The following is a 23,790-nucleotide window of genomic DNA, read 5'->3' as shown; positions in this document are numbered from 1 at the left end:
CTTAAAATGGCACTAAGACTTTTTGGACACCCTCTGTATGTGTTTGTTTATATATATATGTCTGTAATTGTATATACACACACATTTATTTGTATGGATACACACATACATACATACATATATACATGCGCACAACTCTACACATACACACAGTTCTTTCCTCACAACAGCCCTTTGAGGCAGGGACTATCCCTACTATTACTATTACTATTACTATTACTATTACTATTACTATTACTATTACTATTACTATTACTATTACTATTACTATTACTATTACTATTACTATTACTATTACTATTACTATTACTATTATACAGCTTAAAAAATTTGGACTTAGAAAAGTAAAAAGATTTATGACATTTGAGACTCAAACCCAGTTCTTTCAGCTCAAAGCCCAGTATCCTTTCTTTTTTATTTTTTCTTTATCATGAACTTAATCCCTAGCAACATACACAATTCAATACCAAAAAGGACACAAAGGAGGATTTTATAAGGAATTTGACTTTTTAAAAAATATACAGTTTGTTTTTTTAAGAAATATATATGTATATATGTGTTTACCTAACATAAATACATATGTGTATACATATATAGAGATATAAAGATATCTCTATATAGATAGAGATATAAATGTATACACATGTGTATATGTCTCCCTGTAAATATATAAATAAATACATGTATATGTGTTCATATACACACATATATACATGCACACATATCTATAAATTAACAAATTAGTGACACAATTTTTCTATTTGCATTGTCCTCTTTCTATTAGGTAGTTTCTGCTTTTCTTCTTATAGTCTGAGAAATTTCTTTCCAGACCTGTAGGTTCCTGGGTCTTAAAAAAAAAAGTGACCTTGAGAATCAATTGCAATAGAGTTTGGGAGGGCCTTTGAAAGGTAGAGTTGTTAATGAGTTGCTGCATGCTCTTTATAAGTTCCTCAGTGCTGGTGAAAACCAGACAAACATTTCCACAGACAAAACCTAGTACCCATAAATATTCAGACCTCTGCTGGGAAATCTGCCTGCCTTATCATTCGGAAGAAGACTGGCCTGAAATATTGCTTGTGACATGCATTTTTGAATTCCTTTAAGTTGAATATCTACTTAGAAGTACACAAAGTGATTGCCGTAGATGAGGATAAAGTATGTTTTCCCTCATCCATGAACCAGCAGTGACAGAGATTTGAGAAGGATAGATAAATGGCTGTTCATACAGTGCTTGGCACCCACAAAAGCTAATGAAAGGACCAGCTTGGAATTTGTGGCACTGGCCATGAGCCCTGATGCATGAGGGGAGTTTGCAGCCCTTGATCTAACATATGGGCTCATTGTACCGGGTGAACTTGGATTCCACTCAAGCAAGGGTCCTTCCCCCATAATAGTGTGGGACTCATAATAGCCTGAGAAAGGAACATTAGATTTCAAGAAGGTAAAGCTGCTAATGAACAGGCCATGGAAGCTTCAAAGAGAATATAATATAATATAATATAATATAATATAATATAATATAATATAATATAATATAATATAATATAATATAATATAATATAATATAATATATAAAATAGAATATAACTAATACAATAGAATAGAATAACATAACATAATTTATAGAAAAAATAAAAAGAGGGCGCAGCTATGTGGCACAGTGGATAAAGCACTGGCCCTGGATTCAGGAAGACCTGAGTTCAAATATGGCCTCAGACACTTGACACTTACTAGCTGTGTGACCCTAGGTAAGTGACAACCTTCATTGCCCCACAAAACAAAACAAAAAAATAAATAAATAAATAAAAAGATCAGGGACACATTTTCCTCTATCCATTAACTGAAGTAAAGTTTTTCTTTCCCAACTTATCTTCACTGAGCCTGTACCTCTGTGGGAATTTGGCTTCTCTCTCATCAGTTCTTATTTCAGGGAGGCCACTGAAGGGCTGACATAAGTATCCTCAACCCACCTTGTACAGGCAGAAGGGCTGAAGCTGCCCCAATGAGAGAAGACTCTGTTAGCAGGGCAGGTGGACCTCTGAGTTGCACAAGAAGGCACCTCCACTCAGGGAGTCAGTCCCCCAAGTATGACCTCTGAACCATTGCCAACAAGCAGAGGCTTTTCTTCGTGCCTGGGCTGCTCCTCAGTGAAAGCAGTGACCTGGAGTTAAAGGTCACTAACTCCATTACTGATCCCCTGAGTAATCGTCTTCCCCCATTTTCTTCCAATGCAGTTAACATACAACAGCTGTTTTCCTCTGCTATATCATAGTTCAAGGACTGCCAGCATTTCTACTCTGAAGTCATTTTTTTTCAGGCTAATAATTCAGCTGTAAAAATGTTCTCTGAACTGAAACTTGGTAGAGAAGACAATTTCCCAGTGCCCCGTTGGATTGCCTCTGGATATGTAAAATCAGAAGATCAGTTCTTGTCCATTTTTCTATAAATGTCACATGCACTTTTAAGAAATGCTGTGAGGTACATAATTAGTACAGTTTGTTGGGAGTATTTCTCCCCTCTTCTTCCTAACTTTCTATAAGATTGGCTATTTGGTGGGCAGATGCTTGGGTTTTCCTCTGAGTCTCTTTAAAAGTTTGAAAGGCAGTGAAATGTTATAGGGTGATTAGTCTGGTCATATGGTAAACATCTTTTCAACCTTGCTTTCCATTGCAATCTCTTCCAATCTGATTTTGGAATTGTACAATACAGCTGTGTCAAAAAGCCATATATCATTGGGCCAAGGCATGAGGGAGTTGTCCTTGGGTTGGAGCAGAGCTTTTCTTCCATGCACATGGCCAAAGTCCCTCACCCTGCACCACATCAACTTTTATGGATCACATGGCTGTGGGTGGCAGATACCTGGTCTGAGACCTGCTCAATGGTTAATATGTTCAAATAGGAGATTGATGAATATAAGTTCCCCAGATGTCCCTGACACTCCCAATAAGGATTTGTTTCCTTTATTGCAGAGCTGGCATTTCCCTTGATTCATCATAGGGGTGTGCCTTTATGGGAAGAGGTATCAAGGGGAAAGTTATATCATAAATAAATGCCTTCAATGAGAATTTCTTTAATAATTTTAATATCAGTACTATCCTCCTTTAATTTAATTTCTTTATTAATTTAAATCAGTGCTCCTCCTTTAATAAGTTTAATATCCATACTCCCCTCAAAAAGCAAACAGAAAGCCCAAGAAATTCATTAATATACCAAAAGAACCAGTTGACTAAACTTTGGACTACCAGATCCATACATTCCAAATTATTCCCTATGGTTAGATATAATAGAAATTGTGAATCTAAAGAAGCTTCCTTTTAATATCAAAAGTCTCAACTCTATACACATTTCTATAATAGTATATCTCTTTTATGTCTGTTTCTGTCTATCTTTGTGTCTGTCTCTTTCTATCCATTTATGTCTCTGTATCTGTCTCTGTCTCTGTCTTACTACTTCTCTCTTTTTCCCTGCCTTCCTCAGTCTCTCCCTCTCTGACCTCCCCCTCCCTGGAATTCAGCAATCCAGGTGTCCCTTATGCCAAATAAGCCCAACTTGGCCCAGGATGCCATGCTCTCCCAAAAGCATGTATAACATGTCAAAAATGTGTACCTATATTTTTACCCAATCTGGAGAAAGAACTTCAATGTGGCACACATACATTAAACTCTAGGCCACCAGGGCATTATCAGGTAACCAGAACCTTGACCAGTACCTGAAACCATAGGCACAGATGGATAAACGGTCTGTAATTAAGAATCTTTTAAAGGCTCAACAATGTGCTTTCAAAAGTTAGTTTCCATTTCTTTTTCTAAAACTCCAAATCCCCTCAGTTCATGGTAACCAAATAAAAACCAGCCTACAACAAAGGATGCATTTAATTTGAGACGCTGAAGAAAAGGATTATTACGATTTGAACTCTTATTGTAGTTATAATAACTAATTATTTCAGGAGATTAAATGTTTTCTATGACTTCCAAATCCAGTTCAAAGCCATGTAGATATTTTCATTACCCAGTCTTCTCACTGACACTGAAGGTCCATCACCCAGTGATCACTGATTGTACCAACTCAGATGCTTAAAGCCAACTCATTCACCACCTCAATTCTACCTAAACTCATCCCTCCCCAAAAATTAGCAGGGAGAAAATCCCAGAGAATGAGCAACATTTCTACTAACAAAGTTCCTGTTTATTTTCAAAAGAAAACAAGACGCAAATCAGAACTGCTAAAGTCTTTTTTTATACTTGTGGAGACTCACTGGATAGATCTGCCTCCTTTGCCATCTTTGGATAATGACTTTCACTGCTGAGCTTTAAAATATTGGGCTTAGATTATGAAAGAAATCGCAGCAGAGAAGGTAAGACAACTGTCCTTCATTCTACAAGGGGAGAATAGGGTGATCTCCTTTATGGAGGATTTTTATTTCTTTTGATTTGATTACTTATTTTGCATAAAGGCACATGTTATATGTGTCTCTTGACTTACTGATTTACATAGAACTTCTTCACTAATAATTTTAGAGTATATCTGATGCCCAATGAACTTTACCAGCTTTTGGTAAAGAATTTCTATTTTTGAGCTTTCATTTGGAATACATTAGAGCCAACAGAACATCTGTGGTTGTAAAATTAAATTGGAACCCAGGAAATTAGACATTCCTCAAAATTTTTATTCAATTTTATTTCAATTTTGGTTCAAAATACCAAAATAGTTTTCTTTAGGGTATTATACTTTAATTTGGGATCCAAAGAAAGTTCAAGGAAGTCAAGGTCATGGGAAAATGTTAACTGAATAAGGAGGACATACACCAATTTTTTTTTAACATGTAACATTTGTCTGTACCTCTGTGCACTTACCTTTTTGCCAACTGTATGTGCCCTGAGGACAGCTACCATATTTTATTTAAATTATACTGTATCTCCCCTCACCACCACCAGTCCCTAGCTCTGGACTGTCTGCACAGTAGGTTTTCTTCATTCATTTCTATTTGAATGTAAGATTCTATGTAAGGTACAAGTAACAAAGGGTTAGGTCTATGTTCAGTTGGGTTGTTTTTTTTGGGGGGGGGTTGTTTTTTTTTAATTGGACGACTTGACTTTCTACAAGGATTGACTTATGTTTTCAATTCTAAAAATATTTACTGGGAAATTATTTGTGAGTCCTGCATATACATTCTGCTATTCAAAATAGTGTAACCCTGGCGGAACATATGATCATGTGAAGCAATTAGAGAATGATACAAGATAGGGCTATGATATCATTAAGTTCTAATGAGATAATAATAATAAGGGGGGAGGGTGTTAAGGAAAACCTAGCTTTAAATCCTACTGTATGGCTTTTATAGGCTATGTGACTCTGAATCACTTTATCTCCCTATCTCTGACAACTCCCTAGAATTTGACCTCATTGAAGATCCTATTTCCTAACCTGATCTGATCATAGCCTTGGGAAACAAAGGCAAAACTGCAATAGTCTTTACCCTCAAATTACTTATACTCTATTGGGGGTGGGGATAAAATGTGTACACAGAAAAAAAATAGAGAAGGAAAGCACTGAATGGGGGTGTGGAGTGGGGAGGGGGAAGAATCAGGAAAGATTCCCCTTCAGGAAAGGTAATAAATTGAACTGAGCCTCGAGGAAAAGATAGGATTAAAGGAGGTAGAGTTGAGTGGAAAAGTGTGTACCAAGGATGACAGTCTCTGCAAAGGTGTGGAGAGTGAAGATGATTTGGGGATCAGCTAATTTGCTTAGAAAATAAGACAATTTACCAAATTAATGATGATTTGTAGTTGCCATTCAAAATTTTTATGGCATACCATTGCTATTGAAATGATTTCAGAATTGCCTGGGTTGCCCTGTTCTTGACCAATGGAGGATCTCCATCAGAGCATTCCCAGCTTCCCTGGCCTGTTTACTGCCCATGTGGAAAAAGCTGAGGAACTGCTTCCAGAAAGACATGACAGTGCTTATGGAAGCATCCTGCTGCTAAATTTGGAGCATGCGTAGACATTCTGCTGACCAAGCTGTGCTAGCCAAACTGGGGTGGGGGGACCTGTTTTTGAGTGGCTGCTTAGCCCTAACTGGGGTACACATGAAATTCACTAATCAGCCAAAGCAAATATCTTTTTTTTTCTTTTCTTGGCTTTCTTTTTAGTCCCTCCCCAGTCCCAAACCATACGATCTTTTCTGGCCCCTGGAGATAAGGAAGGGGGAAAAAAAGAAACCTCCAAATCCCAGAAGTCTATGCAATGGTTCAAGCCATTCTTACTCTCTCTAGGGAAGGTGGTGCATTTTGATTTAAACGTAATTCTGAAAGTGCTAAAAATGTATGAGTATCTTTCCTCTCACAACTGAGATTGTTGATTTTCTCTAAAAATATGGGAAATAGTGGAGGGACAGAAGTCTTCTTGTTGGCAATAGTACCAAAAAATCCCAAGGTTTTGAAATCCTCCTTCCTCATATTCCTTGTTTCTTTTCTCAGTCAAGTTGAAATATTGCTCAACAGAGTTCTGGCAGTTTTGTAAAAAGTTATTCTGGTCAATTACCTGGAAAATTCAGACTATTAAATATTTTGACCTGAGATATCCAAATGAAGTAAAAGTTTACTGTGTATTCCCTCCTTAATTATATAACTAATTGCCCAACTTCTGTCTTTTCAATACAGTTGAAATCACAAACTCAAATACAAATTTCATTGTACAGGAGAATTAAAAATATAAAGGCCTGTGATTGATTGCAGATCTATGTTCCATGGATACAGGCCCACCCCACTCCACACCAAAAGAGACTTACATCCACATTAGCTAATAGTGAAAATTATTTTTTTTTCCCTTTATACCTCTCAAATACCATGTATCATGACATAGTTCCAAGAACTAAGGAAATCTTAGTTCTTTAGAGATGCTAACACAGAGATCCATTAAATGGGGAAGAGGTTTTTCTACCAGGGTTAGACAGGTATGGACTGCAGTTATTTCTTTTAACCCACTCAGTAATGGAAACAAGTAATGGTAAAATGCTTTCTCCAAGGCAACTGTCTGCTCAAGAGATCAGGGTCCCTTGATCACAAATCTAGAACAAGAGACGACATTACAGATAATCCAGTCATTTTATAGATGAGGAAATGAAGGCTCTTGAGTGGTTTAATGGTTTGACCAAAGTTACTGTCACATCATATAATCAAGAAACCAGGGTTTTGAACCCACATTTTTTCACTTCGCATCCAGCTCTCTTTCCACTATACCAATACACATTTAGTTATATGACTAATATATTAGTTATTACTTATATTTATTACATGGGTGGATGCAATTAAACTCTTCCACAGTAAGAATAATACAATATGTATTTTTAAATCCAGATTCTGTGTTACAAGTTACAAATGCCTTGCTCTCAAAAAGCTTATACTCCAGAACAGTATATTAATGCAGGAGGTTCTTTTTTATTATAGAATATGTTCTGGAACTAACATTAGGATAGGGTACAGTACACCAGTAAGATATTATTGCCAGGATAACTGATTTTGCTTTTGTTAATCCTAGTTTGAATTGAGAAGATAAAATACAGATCATCTCTGGATTGAAAGTGTGTTCTAAGTATTGGTAGAAGCCTAATAACTCTGGGTTCTTCTAGCCATAAATCAAAGTCTGCTGTGTATATAATGATCTTTGGAGATTTTGCCCAAAGTAGGTTAAAATTGTTTTCATCAAAAGTGGGGCAGCCCTCTCTGCAGTCCATCTTTGGGGCCTCTCAGACCTTTGGTAGGTCCCTAGGCTCTATGGCATGTTAGGCTCTGAGTCTTTGCAGTTCCAAAACTGAGCAAACCCAGATATCCGGAGATGCTAAAATGAAAAATCTGTTTCCTTTTGAATTGCTCTTTACAAGTGAGCCCCATCAGGGAGCACATTCTATATTGTTCAAGTCAACTCAATCACCCTTAATGCAATGGCAACATCTGACACAAAATGTCCTGTTTTCTACAACTCCAACTCATTGGGAGAAGTGGCTTAGACAGTTTGCCTTTTGAAAACCCAATTATGTTTGGGGGACCTGGTATTGCCCTAACCACCAGATGGCATTTTCTAAATTAAATTTATTTCCCCCTTTGAGATTTCCCCAAAGATTGTGTAAACTTTGGTGAATTAAAGGATAGGCAAATACTAGGAAGGATTTCCTGATTACTCTAATTATTGGCATTCTCTCCCTCCTCAAATTATGTTACATATTTAAATCTGTTTAAATTTTATGGATGCACATGCATTCACAGTAGAATATAAACTCCTTTGTGTCAAGGGTTGCCTTGTTGGCTTTCATTTTTTGTCTTTTTGTCCCAATAGCTGGCACATAGTAGGTGCTCAATAAGTGTTTGCTGAACTGAGATGAATTGAATCATTTTTGTCCTAGGTGACTATCCTTCAATTCCTCTGGGGTGGGGGTCTGTTCTAACAAATTGTAGCCAAGATGGCTTATTTATTTCCCCACAGTTTCATTTCCAAAATACTTAAGATTCTACAAATCTCTTATTCTTTTTGAGACTGTTGAGGGAATTTATGTTCTCACTAATCTGTGGGCCCTCCCTAACTTGATTCTCTGAGCCAGTCTATGAAATGTGAGAAACTGGATATGTTTTCCCCCAAGATCTCTTATTTTATTATTCATTATTTGCGATAAATGGTTCTGGTGGCAGAGGGAGTGTTTTTTCCAAATTGTTTCCACTCTGTGTCTGGTGTTGTTATTTACAATACCAAATTATGACAAATCCCTTCCCACTCCTCTCCTTTGATTGTCAGGTTTCTGGTATATACACAGAAGCAGCCATCAGCCTGTCGCATCTGTAATCAAACCAAGTCCCCAACCGTCACTTTTGCAGTAGATTCTCTGAGAGAGGAGTCAACTCATCCTATCCTTGGGAGCCTCCCAAATTAATTTTGATTTCAAGCAGTTGGTCCTTTCTTTTTAGCCAGCTGGGCTTTGATTGATTAGCCCCATAGACATACTGGGTGACATTGACATACATGTCTGATTTTTTGTATATGGTATCTCACAAGCAAACGCTAAACTCATCAGTCAGTGACCTCAATATGGAATAAGGTGATCTCTGAGGCAAAGGAGGAAATAGGGATGTGTTTGATGAAAACAAAAGAGAGAGCAAGAGGAAGGGAGGGAGGGAGGGAGGAAGGGAAAAAAAGAGTGAGAAAAGGGAGGAGGGGGGAGAAAGTGTTCTTACCCAACACTCTTTTGGCTTTCTTTCTGAATAGTGTCCTTTTCTGCTGCCAGATCAGCCTGATTAGATTTGTGTATCTTTGTGGATTTTTATAACCCAAATGTATTTGAGAGTCTCCAGGGGCACGTATTCCAAGAATAACGCCCAAGTCCCAGGTTCAAGAGCAAGCCTGAAATCTCAGGCCAGCAGGGGATTAGAATGTTGTGAAAATTCCTTCTTTGGGGGGTGGGGTGGTTAAGGGGAGGACTGATTACCCACAGGTTTCTTAACATGAGGTTATACTGCATCTGGTGCCCAATTAAGATGATGCTGGATTCTTCCCATAACAATCATTTTGCAAAATGTTTACTTCTAGCTTACGGAGAACAGAGGCTTAAGAGGAAAGCCAGTGGCTTCACACATTTTACGCAATACTTTGCAAGAGGATGGGAACTAACTAAGAAATGGGTCCCATTAGAATGGGAACCAAAATTGTGACACAAGACCCTCAATCCCAGTCCACAAATCAGCATAGAAAAGGACATGAATGCTTAGAAAAGAATTCTGTTCTTCATCATAATACTTTTGGCTGGAGATAGAGTGTAGTGCAGTGTAAATAAGACTAGATTTGGAAGTAGAAGACCTAGGTTCAAAATCCTAGCTCTGTCACTTACTAGCTGTGTCATCTCTCTGACCCCCCCCCCCATCCCAGTTTTCTTAGCCATAAAATGAGGGGTTGGACTGCATGGTCTTGGAGGTAAATCTATGGATCTATTTTAGCTATCATTCTTTCTAACTCAAAGTATGAATGCCTATCATTTTTGACACAGGAAATTTGATTTCTTTTTCTCATATTCCTCAATTCAGGGTCTAGACAACAAATTTTTTCACAACTCCCCTTCTCTGTAAAGAGGTGATGGAACGATGGGTGTGACATATTGAATGTACTATCAAAAACAATACGTTGGTTTTGCTAAACTATTTTTTTCTCTCTTTTTAAATTTTTGTTCCAAGGGCTGACTGGCCGAGTAAGGGAATAGGGAAGGATGCATTAGACAATGAAGGTGGTGTCAACACAAAAGATATCAATAAAAATCACAATTTTTAAAAATAATCCATGTTTTCTAAATATCTGCCTAGAATATCATCCTCTTCAGTTAATCATACCCCTGTAGAGGTAGAGGGCACCTCAGAGAACCTCTAATACAACCCCATCCATCTTTTTCCAGGTAGGAAACTGAGACCTGCAAAGGTTAAGTGTCTTATCCAAGGTCACAAAGCTAGCAAATGTTAGAGGCAGGATATGAACCCATGTTTTACTAACTCCAAGCCCAAGACACTATCCTCTAAGTTATGTTACCTCTATCACAAATATTTAGTAGTCTCTACTATATGCCTAACACTGTATTAGGAAATGAGGCTATAAAGATAACAGTAGAGTAATTCCTACTTATTGTGTGCAGATGGTAGTAAAGAAAAGGAGAGGAGGGGAATAGCTAACTTTTTTTTTTTTTTTAGTGAGGCAATTGGGATTAAGTGACTTGCCCAGGGTCACACAGCTAGTAAGTGTTAAGTGTCTGAGTCCGGATTTGAACTCAGGTCCTCTTGACTCCAGGGCCGGTGCTCTATCCACTGCGCCACCTAGCCACCCCGAATAGCTAACTTTTAAAAAGTTAATTCAATGTAGATAAATTCAGTGTGGAAATGTAACTCAAGCCAGCAGCAATTGTCAATATAAATAACGAACTATCAAAGATAAAGGACAAATTCCTTCTCTCAGTGATTTCTCCTTTGACTGTATTCTGGGAATATATTTTGTAGAGAACTTAGTTTAGATTCTCAATCCTGCTGCTCCTCCTACCTGTCTAACCATACTTTCTCAATACCCTTTACTGGATCTTCATCCAGGTTGGAACTGCTAACCATTGCTGTCCTCCAAAACTCTGTCCTAGGCCCCCTTTTCTTCTCCCTCTATGGTATTTCACTTGGTGATTTCGTCAACTCCCATGGATTTAATTATTTCTATGTAGTTGATTTTTGGAGCTCTTTATTCAGCACAAATCTTGCTTCTGATGGACAATCTTATGTGTCCAACTGATTATTGGACATCTCAAACCTCCTTTCCCATAGATAACTGGAACTCAACATGTCCAAAATCGACATCATTGTCTTTCTCCCAACACCTTTCTCTCTACTTACTTTCCTTTCTTTTATTGTCAAGCACACCACTATCTTCCTGAACACTAAGGTTCAATGTCATCCTAAGTCTCTTTCACTCCCCATATCATATAAGTTTCCCAAGTCTTCTTGGTTTTATCTTTATAATATAGTTCATAACCATCTCCACCTTTCCTCTTATCCTACCCCTACTTGGGAGTAGATCCTTATTTCTTCTTGACTTGACTATTTCAACAAACTTCTGGTTGGTCTCTCTGCCTCAGCTCTCTCCTCACTCCATTCCCTTCAACTATCAACCTATCTTCCTAAAGGCGTGATCTGATCATGTTATTCCCTCTGTGAAACAAACTCCATTGACATCCTGTTTTCTCCAGATGCAAGAATAAAACCCTCTGTTTCACTTTTAAAGTCCTTTGTAACCTGGCTCCTTCCTACCTTTCCAGTCTTTGGACTTCTAATGTACATGTTATCTAAAGAAACTGGCCTCCTTGCTGTTTTTGCACAAAATACTCCATTTTCTAACTCCGCATTTTCACTGACAGGAAGGAGTTCTCTCCTCCTCATCTCTACTTCATTACCTCCCTGGTTTCCTTCAAGTCTCAGATAAAATTCCACTTTCTGCAAGAAGACTTTCCAACCCCTCTTCATGCTAGTGCCTTGTCTCTATGATCACCTCCAATTTATCCTGTACATAGTTTGTTTGTACAAAGTTGTCTCTATATTAGCTACCCCATTAGACTGGAAGCTCTTTGAGAGAAGAGACTGTGTTTAGGGTTTGTTTTTGTTTTTGTTTTTTTGCTTTTCTTTCTATCCCCAGCTCTTAGCATGGTGCCTGGCATGTAGTTGACAGTAATAAATTTTTGTTGACTTAACTCGTTATGTCTAAACAAAATGGATGGATCAGTGCTGCCCTATTCCCAGATGGGCTTGGTTGGCCCTTTAAGGACAGCCTTATGAGATGTATTCTGCTCATGTGTAAGATGACCTGACTTTTCATTCTCTGAGGAAATAGTGTGGCTATATGTGGAGGAGAGAGACAGAGATAAGGAGAGGAGGAAGGGCAGAGAAGGAAAAGGAAGAGGAAGGAAAGGGGAGAGAAAGATTGGGAAGGAGAGAGGGGGGAGGGAGGGAGAGAGAGAGGGAGGGAGGGAGAACTTTTTTTTAAAGTAAAGGCAGACTGGGGAGCTGTGTCAGCCAAAGGAGTGGACTTTGGTACTTTGGTATGGAAAATATGGTGAGAAACCACAGTCTTAAGCAAAAGCTTTTTAGGAGACATTTGCTTATGGTAATTGTTTTGTGTTTTGAGACTGCCACCCACACTCATCTGTCCTGGCTTATTCCCTGCCAAATTGCTTATTGTGGTGTGATAATACGCTGATATTCTTTTATGGAGAAGGAGAGTAAGTGGGAAAATAAGTTATTTATTTGTATCACCAAGTAGTATGAAGTAAATACATAAATAATACCATCACTTAGACAGTTATGAACTTCTGCCTCAGTTTCTTCACCTATGAAATGTAGTGATTGCTCTAAAGAATCTCTAACATACTTTGCTGACAATGCCAATTTACAAATGTCTGCATCTTTCACTTTCACTCTACCAAACAAGCAATAAGCATTTATTAAGCTGAAGAGCTAGCGATCTGGATTGAGGGAAGGGGGTAAAGACAACATATAAATATATACGTGCACACATAGAAAAAAAGATGATTGGGGTGGGGGGACTAGCCACTGAGGAATCAGGAAATAATTTATGTAGCAGGTAGCAATTGAGTTGGACCTTAAAGGAAACTATGGATTCTGAGAAGTAGAGGTGAAAATGGATTTCATTCTAGGTATAGGGAATAATGACCAGTGCAAAATATTTCCAATCTGGAAATGTTTCAGGAATGGGCCAGGGAACAGATTGTATGTCTGTTGTCTAAGGACCAGCCTAGTTGAGTTCAGAGATGCTCATTACCAGAAGGGCAGCTGTGAGCTGATGAATTTTTCAATCACAGCAACAAAATTAGAAAAAAAAATCCTCCAAGAAGGTGTTCACTCTGCATCAGCGGGGTAAGGACCCTCACTGAAGAAATCACAGTTCTTTGCAGCCCAGTATTGACAGATGAATTCCTCAATCTGGGAGCATTTATCAAGCACCTTCCAAATGTGTGCTGGGTAGCCTGGGGAATTATCTAAAAGGTATGTGCTAGGAATCGAGTATCCAAAGCACTTGAAAGAGGGCCGATTGACTTGCTGTAACATTTGTCTCACCCAAGCATCGAACAGCATCAAATAGAGTTCCATCTTTTTGTCTGCTCAAGTCAAAGGCATGGGAAGAAGTTTGATGAATAGGAGGGAGTGGCCAGTAGACAACAGGGGTTTTGCTGCCCAATTCTTTCATTTTGCTTTTAACTCCTGTCCTCGAGCAAAGAAATCTCCTGAAGGACTGGGTTTCTGTTAGCCTTCTTTGTTCAATGAGAACTGACATAGTGACTGTCAACAACTAGTCAAGTTTAATCATGGGGAAAATGTCATAATTCAGGCCCCTCGTTCGATAGCAGGAAAGCTGAGATAATTGCCATCAGGGCTCAAGTTTCTTAGATGCTGAAGGTTTAAATGTCTAGGAAACCTGTAGGGAAAACATACAGTGTCTGTGGGTCAGTCCATTCCACCTAGCATTCTGAAAATGTAAATGGCAGGCATTTTTCAACCTATAGTTACACACTCACCACAGATAAATCATGGGCATTATTTTGTCAGAAGCAATGAAGTCAGTGAAGCTATATAATTAGAATGGGCATGAAACAGCCTCATTAGAAATTGAAATAACAGATGCCTTTATTCTTCTTGTCTGTAGGATATATACACATTTGACATGACAGGCTTTTAGTTGATGTTGTTTGTATTTAAGAAGCACAATTTCTCCCTGTCTTGGAGCATGTTTTGAGACGGCAATGATGTGTGTTTGTAGGGTGCTGTGATAACACCAACAATGGACCACACTATGTCAATGCAGCCAGCAAGCATGATGGGCCCCCTGACGCAACAGATGAACCATCTTTCCTTGGGCACGACAGGAACGGTAAGCTCCTACCTCATTTTATGGTTGCTTTCATATTTTGTCCTCAATAAAATGTAGACATCTCTGGTAACATTAGCTCAACTCGCTCTGTTCATATCAGCCCATTTCCTTGAGCATCTCTCAGGAATCCAGTATGATTTCATCAAATTCTTGGTGTGGTTCATGTGTGTGTCTTTCTGTGTATGTGTGTGCATGAGCCCACACCTACGAAGGGGAACATTCACTTTCATTTATGATCCTTTCATCTGTCATGTTCCTATTCCTTAAAAGGAAAACGTGTACTCTTGAGAAAGGCAGCATCCTTAGTGTTCTCAATTCTCTGCTCTTTGCCGAAATGTGCGTTCCATGCCCCAGCCCTCTTCAAAATACAGTCAATATAGCATTTTCTTTTATTCACAAGTGAGGAAATCAGGATATGACAGGGGTATAGGACAGTTTTCATTCCCTTTAAAAGTATAAATCAATTTTCTAAAAAGTTATTGAACATTATGGTATGACAATTCCTTGAATTTGTCCATAGACCATAGAGACATTTGAGATATTGTAAAGGGAAAGAAACTAATGTAGCTGATGTTTGCTTATTGAATCAAAAGGGATGTTTTCTGCTGGTAGGATTTCTTCCTAGTTAAAAATGGTAGTAAAATAACCTTCTATTTCAGCCTCAATTTTATCTCATTGCTTGGGTTATAAATAGCCCCATGAGCAAAGGCTTCAGTGAGCTCAGGTTTCCACTGATTAGTTTCATGCCTGGTACATGGTAGACACTTAATAAATCCAGGTTGACTTGATTTGGATTTTTAAAAGCTGTTCTAGAAAAGAGTTCCCCTTCCCCCCAACCTCCAGAAAGCAAGGGCAGAAGATTTAATTCCTAGAAATACTTAATGCTATCTCAGTGCTTTGATGGGTCCTTCATCTCAGCATGGAGGTACAGGTGTGAGGGATGACTTCCAACAGTGCTTGTCACAAAACCCTTCCAGGCCTCCTTATCCTTAGTAATTTTTGTCTATTTCCTTCCCTGATTCACAGGATTGTAGATTTAAAGTTGGAAGGGTTTATTTCACAGAAGAGGAAACGGAAGCCCAGGGAGTTTAAGTGACTGTCAAGATCAGACAAGTATTAAGTGTCAGTTCTGAGGTTCAATCTAGGTCTTCTGACCATCAGTATTTCCATTGGACCCAACTTCCTCATCCATTGAGAACCTGCTTGCTGTGATGGAGGTCTTTCTCTGGGTCTTTTGACTCTGGGGGAATAATAGTAGAGCACTCACATTGTCTATCCCTTGCTATCTCTACATGATGGACACCCCTCATCAATTTCCTGGATGATATCATCAATGTCAAGAGACATCATGGTACAATGAACAGAGAGCTAACCTAAAAGTCAAGAAGACCTGGGTTCAAATCCTGTCTTTGATGTATGTGCTAATTATAGGGGAACAATATTGAACTTCGCAAGGCCCCAGATAGGACCACAGCTTGCCAATCAGCGAGAGAGATTTCCTCATTCATAGATGAAATCTAAAGTCCAAACTTTAAAACAATAAAGTCCTTTCATACATACAATCATCATGGGTAACACCTTACGGCTTACTTATATAAGCCCATTTGCAACTTTGATTATTGAAAGATTGTGTTATTCCTTGATTTGGTCATATCAACAAATCAACATGCATGTTCCAGGTATTATTAGAATCATTTGGTCTCCCTGAGCTTCTGTTTCCACCTCTGCAAAGTTAGAGAGAGAATTGTATTAAAGAATTTAAGATCCATTCCAGCTTAATACTCTCCTAAAAAAGCAGTCGCTATTTCCTGATTTCTACTACTATGTGCTGACACATAGTACGTACTTAATGAAGGCTTGTTGACTTGCTTTATTAACTTGACTCCTATGCATAAGTCAAAGAGGGGAAGAGCATCATTATCCCTGTGAAATATCCTTGAATTAACTGTTGTCATTGAGAGCAAGGAAGATCAAGAATTTCAGAGAGAAGGATTTTGGTGGACAGGCATACAGGGTTAACTTGCTCCAGACCTGGGGGTTGGCTTGGGTAAATGCATGAAGGCAGGAAAGAGCTAAAAGTGGAGAGTAATTCCATTTGGTTGGAGAACAGAGCCCACAAAGGGTTGAAAAATTAGTTGGAACCAGGTTATGGAGACTCTTCAAGGTAGCCTGAGGGATTCCTATCTTTTTTGCTGGGCAAGGAGGAGTCACTGCAGATTTCAATCAGCAGCAGTGGTAAGGATGGATTGGTGAAGGGAGAGGGTAGAAGCAGAAATACCAGTTTGAATACTGTTATGCTACCCTGGGCAAAGAAGTAAGGGGAGCCTGAATTTGCATTAGGAGTAGAAAGGAGAGTATAGATTCCAGTGATATTAATGGAGGGGAAAATGACAAGAGTTAGCAACTGATTGGACAGAAGGTAGGGAGTAGAGGTGGGAATGAGGCAGGGAGAGAGTCAAAAGTGACCTCCACATTTCAAATCTGAATGACTAGGAGAATAGTAGAGGCATAAAGAGAAATATGGAAATTGAGAAAAGTAGGCCAGGATTTGGCAGGGGCTGGGAAATGATTAGTTCATTTTGGGGCAAGTTGAAACTGGTAGCAGCAAGACATCCAAGCAAAACTGGTGCTCAGGGGAAAGGTCTGGAAAGTTCTGGATTTGGCAATGATAGCTTTGGGAGCTGTCCACATAATGTGATAATTGAAGCTCCAGGAGTAAATAAGTATATTCTGGGGAGCAATGAGAAAAAAGAGAAATGAGCTAAAAGATGTCTTAGGGAGGGAGAGGAGAAACAGAAACCATGAAGTCATGGTCAGAGAGGCTGAAAGTGAACAGGGCAGACATTGTACCATGGGTGCGGAGAGAAGGGAGAGAATCCAGGTAGGGGGGAGGAAAAGGAGGGCAGATCCACAATGTAAAATCTTAGAGGAACGTCAAGGAGAATCAGGTCTGAGAAGCCATTGGATTTGCAAATAAAAGGAGCTGATGATCACAGGGAAGGCAGTTAGTTTTAGTAGACTGTTAGGGATGAAAGTTGGATTAGAGGAAATTGATGAGGCATTAAAAAGTGAAGATTATGGGGCAGCTAAGTGGTTCAGTGGAAAAAGCAGCAACCCTAGATTCAGGAGGACCTGAGTTCAAATGTGGCCTTAGACACTTGACACCTACTAGCTGTGTGACCCCGGGCAAGTCACTTACCCCTCATTGCCCTTCCAAAAAAAAAAAAAAGATCATGAGAATAGATTGCTTTTTTCCTGGAAGGTTGGCAGTAAAGTGGGGGAGACAGAACATAATAGTTGGAGGGGTGATAGGGTCAAGAGATTGGGTGCGTGGCAGAAATTTTTTGTTGTTATTCAGGATATGGAAAATTTGGACACAAGGTAGAAGAATCTAGCAGAAAGCTAAAGATGAGAGATGGGAGTGTAGGAATGATCAGTGGAACCAAGTTTCAGGAGAGACAATATTGGATGAGATCAGGAATGTAAGGACAGGGATTACCCTTGGGGAAAAAAGGGTCATGTCATCCTCTGAGGCCAGAGGGAAGTCAGAGAGAATAGTTGCTGAGATATAAATGAGAGGAGCCAAGAGAATCCCACGTCCTCCTCAGTAGGTTTAGCAATGTAAGAGGCAAGGGAATCCACTTGGAGAGAGGACAGGAAAAGCAGGTTTTGAATGGTTGCTGTGGTGAATGTGATAGAGAATCAGAGAGGAAGAAAATGTTTGCTTTGTGGCAGTGAGAGCCTAGTTAAATTTAGATAGCAACTATTTTTAGTTGTTTAGTCTTGATTTCCTTTAACAGTGCCAGGTATTGGCGCAGCCAGGTAGCACAGTGGATAAAGCACCAGCCCTGGAGTCAGGAGGACCTGAGTTCAAATCCAGCCTCATACACTTGCTGTGTGACCCTGGGCAAGTCACTTAACCCTCATTGCCCTGCAAAAATAAATTAATTAATTAAAAAAGAAAAACTGTGCTGGGTATCTCAGAAATAGGAGTAGAGAAGGCAGTTGGTAGTTGCTATCCAAGACTGAAGATTACATAGGATCATATAAATCTAAAGGTATAAGAGAACCTAAAGACCACCAAGTCCAGCCCCCTCATTTTCCCAATGAGTAAATTAAGGCGCAGAGAGCTTCAGTAGTTTGCCTGCCAGAATCACATTGGCTAAAGAAGTGTCTGGGACAGGTCTTCCTGAGGCCAGTGCCATCTCCACTCTAGGGCAGTGAGGTAGGAGTCAGAGAAATGGGCAATGTTAAGTAATTAAGAGACCACATCGTTGTGGATATCTGAGTATGAAGATAGAATGGAAGGAATGACTGTGAGTCTAAAGTCTTTCAATGTCAATCAATCAATATCAGTATCAATCAGTAAACATTTATTAAATACCTTTTGTGTGCCAGGTATCCTGCTACATATGGGGGACAAAAAAGATAAAGGACAGTCCCTGTCCTTAAGAAACTTACAATCCTTAAAGTCAGTAGAGGGAAGCATCAAGAATTGGGGAAATACCATATAATCTGATGATGTGATCATCAGGAGAGAACAGGCTCTTTATTGATAATGACAGAACAAACTTAGAAGTTGAATGACTCTGATTCCTTTTCCTAGCAGGCTGTGGAGGATGGGGAAGGGAGAAGATGTGAGGGAATAAAAGAAGAAGCTTCCAGCACTGAAGAGGGTACTAAGAGATATGATTTCCACAGAGAGCAAACTAGGCTTTACTCAATGCCAGGGGGTATCAGGAGTTCTGTGAAGGCAGGAGACAGCTTCATCTCACTTTGGTATTCTTTCTCCAGTGGAGAGCACATCATTTTGCTTACATCAGGAAATCAATAGATCAAGAAATCAAAACACATTTATTGAGTACTTACATTAGATGCCAGGCATTGTATCAAGCAGAGAATACATACCCAGGCAAGAAAAACAATCCCTCATTTCAAAGAGCATAATAGATGTCTGATGAACACATGAAGATATGGGGAATAAAACTTGATCATAAAGGAGGCTAATACAAGGAGCTCAGGGAAAGAAATATGGATTGAGGAGGGGTAGGACTTTTGTGGATAGGAAAGGCAGGATAGTGGCATGTCAAAGAGGAAAGCCTTTTTTACCCAGGGCAGTGAATCTGGATGACAAAGATGAGCAGAACTGGATTATGGAAGACAAACTCTAGAGACCAAGGGAAGCAGAAGGATTGAATTGATAGAAGCCAATATGCACCAACCTGGGGCAGCTAGGTGGCGCAGTGGATAGAGCGCTGGCCTTGTCAGGAGGACCTGAATTCAAATACAGCCTCAGACACTTGACACTTGCTAGCTGTGTGACCCTGGGCAAGTCACTTAACCCCAATTGCCTCAAAAAAGAAAAAAAGAAAAAGAAAATTACCCCCCCCCCAAAAAAAATCACAAGCTGCCCCAACCTGTGGTTTGGGAGTTTTATTGTGCAGCACTGCCATACTCTCCCTATTGGATGGTCTTTTCTATTGCTTTTCCAAATCACAGAAGCCCATTAATTTACCATGATTGAAGGGAAGACCAGTTTAACATCAGTGAATTGGGTCATAGAGTCATTGAATAAGTGCTAAAAAGGACATCAGAGGCTATCTAGCCCAGTGCCTTTGTTTTACAGATACAGAAATTAAAGCCTCAGGAAGAGAAATGAGTTGTCCAAGATAGTAAATGGAAGAGTTTGTGATGTTGCTGGTTTCTAAGGCATACATTTTTATCAGCTATATTTCATTGAGCAGGGCCACTAGGTGGCATGGTGGATAGAGTATCGGGCCTAAAGTGAGGAAGATCTTAGTTCAAATCCATCCTCAGATATTTACATACTGTGTGACCCTGGGCAAGTCACTTAACCCTGTTTGCCTCAGTTTCCTCATCTGTAAAATGAGCTGGAAAAAGCAATGGCAATGGCAGTATCTTTGCCAAGAAAACTCAAATAGGATCATGTAGAGTCATACATAGTTGAGCAACAACAAATCACTGGGTAAGTCACTAACCTTCTCTGTATCTTGTCTGCTTCACTGATAATTCTGAAATCAAGGATTAGAGCAGGTGACATCTTTAGGCCTTTCCTAGACCTCAGATCTAGAAGTTGGGGGACTGGATGTAGCATCCCACAGTAAGGCTAAGGTAGAGAACAGGAGCAGATAGAAAGAAGAGAAAGAAAAGGAGAAAAGATAGGAATCATTTAAAATTAGCATATTCATTGTTCAGATAAGGGTCTAAGTCTTTAGTTTTAAGCTGGCTAAATATTTTCCTACTTTATAAATTAACTTGCTTAGCTAGGTGTTTTTCTGCTCCGCCCCTGTGAAAGACAGCAATCCTGTGATGATGTTCAGTCTACCCTCAGGTATCCTGGCTCCAAATGAAGAGCTCTTTTAGTTTTGCCTTGGTGTGCGGCCACCATTAAGGGGGATCAAAGAGAAAGACTAGGAATCAGAGGATCTGAGTTTGTGGAAATTTATTTTGATTTGGGGACCCTACCTTTGGGCTGAGATTGGAAAGCCTTAGGCCCTCAGGGTCTCTTCTGTGTGGGAGGGGCTGGTGCCCCTCCCCCTCCTCTTCAGCTGAGCCCAAAAGCCCTGTGGGCTGTACAAGATGCCAGGTCAGACAGCAGGGGGAGAAAAAAGCCCCCAGCTCCCTCCCACCTGAGCAGAGCTATTTGAAAGATCCCGGATACCTGTGCTGAGGCCCAAGCTGCCCGAGCACACCCCCCCCACACATACACACACACACACCAGCCGCAACCCTGGCAAGCAGATTAGCTTGGTCTATGGGGGTGCAGGAAGCCCCAAGATTTGAGTGGAGAGAAGAAAAGGTATATATAGACCTGGGAGTTAGACAGCAAGGGGGTCGGACGGACAAGACAGCAAGGAGTTTAGTTTTTTGGGTCGGACAAGGAGTCAGGGGGCTAAGAAGAGGTCAAGAGAGCGGCTGATGAGATTAGAAAGGAGAGACAGAGGATGAGAGGAACAGCAACGCAGGACTAGGAGCAAAGGCGGCAGAAGACAGAGTGAACAGGAGGCAGCAGAGAGCACAGAAGCGGTCAGCACAGGGTATAGGTTGGAGAAAGTGAAGATTAAGAGAAGTTAGAAGAAAGTAGCTGAGCAGGGTAAGTGTAGCGTGCCCTGAGGCAGGAGGTGGCTAAAGCCCTTATTGTATTCAAGAAGTTCAAATCACAGCAGGTGGGAAAGAGACACAGTGGAAAGAGACCACAGGAAAGCAGTCAGGTTGTACATTTTATTTCCCTGTATTCTTAATTTGAAATAGTATTTCATAAATAAACTCTGCTTTGATTATTTAGTTAAGAGGCTTCTTAATATTTTGCTTATCAATTTGGGAGTGGAGCAGAGTGGTGGAACTTTATAAACGGCCCATATTAAATTAAACGGAGTCAGATAGCCAAACAGTCAAAGGTCCCCAGATTAGTCCTCCAGTTAGCTTTAGCCCCAAAATCAGGCCCAGTCAATTCAAAAATATTCTTTCATTTTTATGGCGACCACGGTAGGACTTATGGCCCAATTATAATTTTCCAAAACTTATCATTTTTCATATACTTATAATTTTTCATAAATCCAATAATTATATATAATTTTTCCAGAATAGATATACTTATTAATAATTAATATTTTTACAAGTTCAAATCCTTCTTAAAATGTCCAGGTGAAGAGGTTTTTTTTTTCTTAATCCTAGAAGCAATAGGGAGCCATTACAGGTGCTTGACCAGGGTAGTGATCATGGTTTTTAGATTATTTTGGCATCTGGGTAGAGGATGGCTTAAAGAAGTAAGAGACTGAAATCAAGAAGACCAGCTATTATAATAATCCAAGCAAGAAATTCCTAAGGCTGGAATGAGAGTGGTGACAATGTGAGTAGAAAGAATATAGAGGTGAGACATGTTGTAGAAGTAGAATCAACACAAGTTAGAATATGACTGGTTTGGTTCACTCCTGCTCTACAACTTGTAGTCTTAGAAAATAAAAATTGTCTGAGCCATGAGGGTAGATGACTTGCCTAGGGTCATACAATTAGCATGAATCACAGACCGAATTTAGACCCAGTTCTTCTTAACAAATCCTGCTCTTTTATTCATTATACCAGGTTGAGTCACATGGATTCATTAGAAATTGAAAAACTAACCTTAAACTGCCACCAAAGATCCTGAATAGTGACAGCTATTTCACAGAATCAAAGAGAACAAACCTCAGGGACCATCCAGTCAATAGCAAACCTGAACAAGCGTCCCCTCCGTGACACCCACCCATCATCCAGCCTTTGCTCAAAGACCTCTTTGAAAAGGTCAAGTGACTGATGACTTACAACCATTACTTTGATATTCTGTTAGCTCACCACACATGGATGCCTTGTAAGGGATTTAACCAAGATAAAGCTCTTCAGGTATTTGGAGAGGACAGAATTCATTTCTACCACGTTGGTCTTAACATAAATTATGCTTTTCCCATAAAATCTGGCTGGAAGAAAACATGAATGTGACCTCCAATTATGTTAGGAAGTAAGTAACAGATCATGATGATGATTGAATAATAAAATAAAGTAAAACATTGTTATTGAATTAGAAGAAATAGAACAAATGTTTACAGTCAATAAAACATGGTGATTTTTAATTGTTTATCTAATGAAGGCTTATGAGAAGCTGTCAACAAGAATTTCACAGAATAAATAGGCATGGACCACAGGATCATCTATTTAGACCTAGAGAGGATCTTAAAGACCATGGAATCTAGCCCATCCATTTTATAAATGAGGAACTAAGGCTCCAATATGTAGACTTGGCCAAGGTTGCGCAGGTATGTTATAAGTGACAAGAAAGGGATTTGACCCCAGGTCCTCAGACTCTACCACTAGGAGATGGAGTACCCATACCCAGGAGATCAAAGATCCATTGACATACTATAATTTGGCAGAATGATATCTTAATGAGAACTGAAATATTATTTTTTCCCTTTCTAAGATATCTCATTTTAGGGAAGAGGCTCATATTTGCATCAATATGTCACTTAATAGGCTGAAATTATGCTATTTGTTTTTTCAACAAATATCTGTTGAGCTGCTATTATATGTAACTCCCTTTTCAAATTCTTACTCTCTTACCAATTGATGGAGTGTCAGAATTTGATTTTTAGGTAACACTTGCTTGGCAACCTAAAAGACACTGGTATGTTTCGAAAATTAAACTTCACAGCCTGATTCCATCTTTCAGAGTATTCTGCCAATTAGGAAATTTTATTTTTGTTCTTATTCTTTTGATAATGGTATCAATCTGTCAATCAACGAACATTTATTAGGTGCCTTCTCTATGCTAGGCACTGAGCTAGCCTCTGAG

General features: G+C 39.4%; 1 protein-coding gene across 3 annotated transcripts in view; it reads left to right on the top strand.

The window, feature by feature from the left end:
- RBMS3 (RNA binding motif single stranded interacting protein 3) overlaps window positions 1-23,790 on the top strand; it is a 1,425,793-nt gene that overhangs the window by 1,345,815 nt on the left and 56,188 nt on the right. For all 3 annotated transcript variants that reach the window (XM_043965565.1, XM_043965567.1, XM_043965566.1), the window contains one exon: window positions 14,334-14,444. In XM_043965565.1, the coding sequence (XP_043821500.1) occupies window positions 14,334-14,444 (111 nt within the window). The remainder of the gene's footprint in view (window positions 1-14,333; window positions 14,445-23,790) is intronic.

This window comes from Dromiciops gliroides, chromosome 5, assembly GCF_019393635.1.
Source record: "Dromiciops gliroides isolate mDroGli1 chromosome 5, mDroGli1.pri, whole genome shotgun sequence".
Classification (NCBI taxonomy): domain Eukaryota; kingdom Metazoa; phylum Chordata; class Mammalia; order Microbiotheria; family Microbiotheriidae; genus Dromiciops; species Dromiciops gliroides.
Note: the sequence above shows the minus strand (reverse complement) of the source record. Positions and strands in the feature narration are given on the sequence as shown.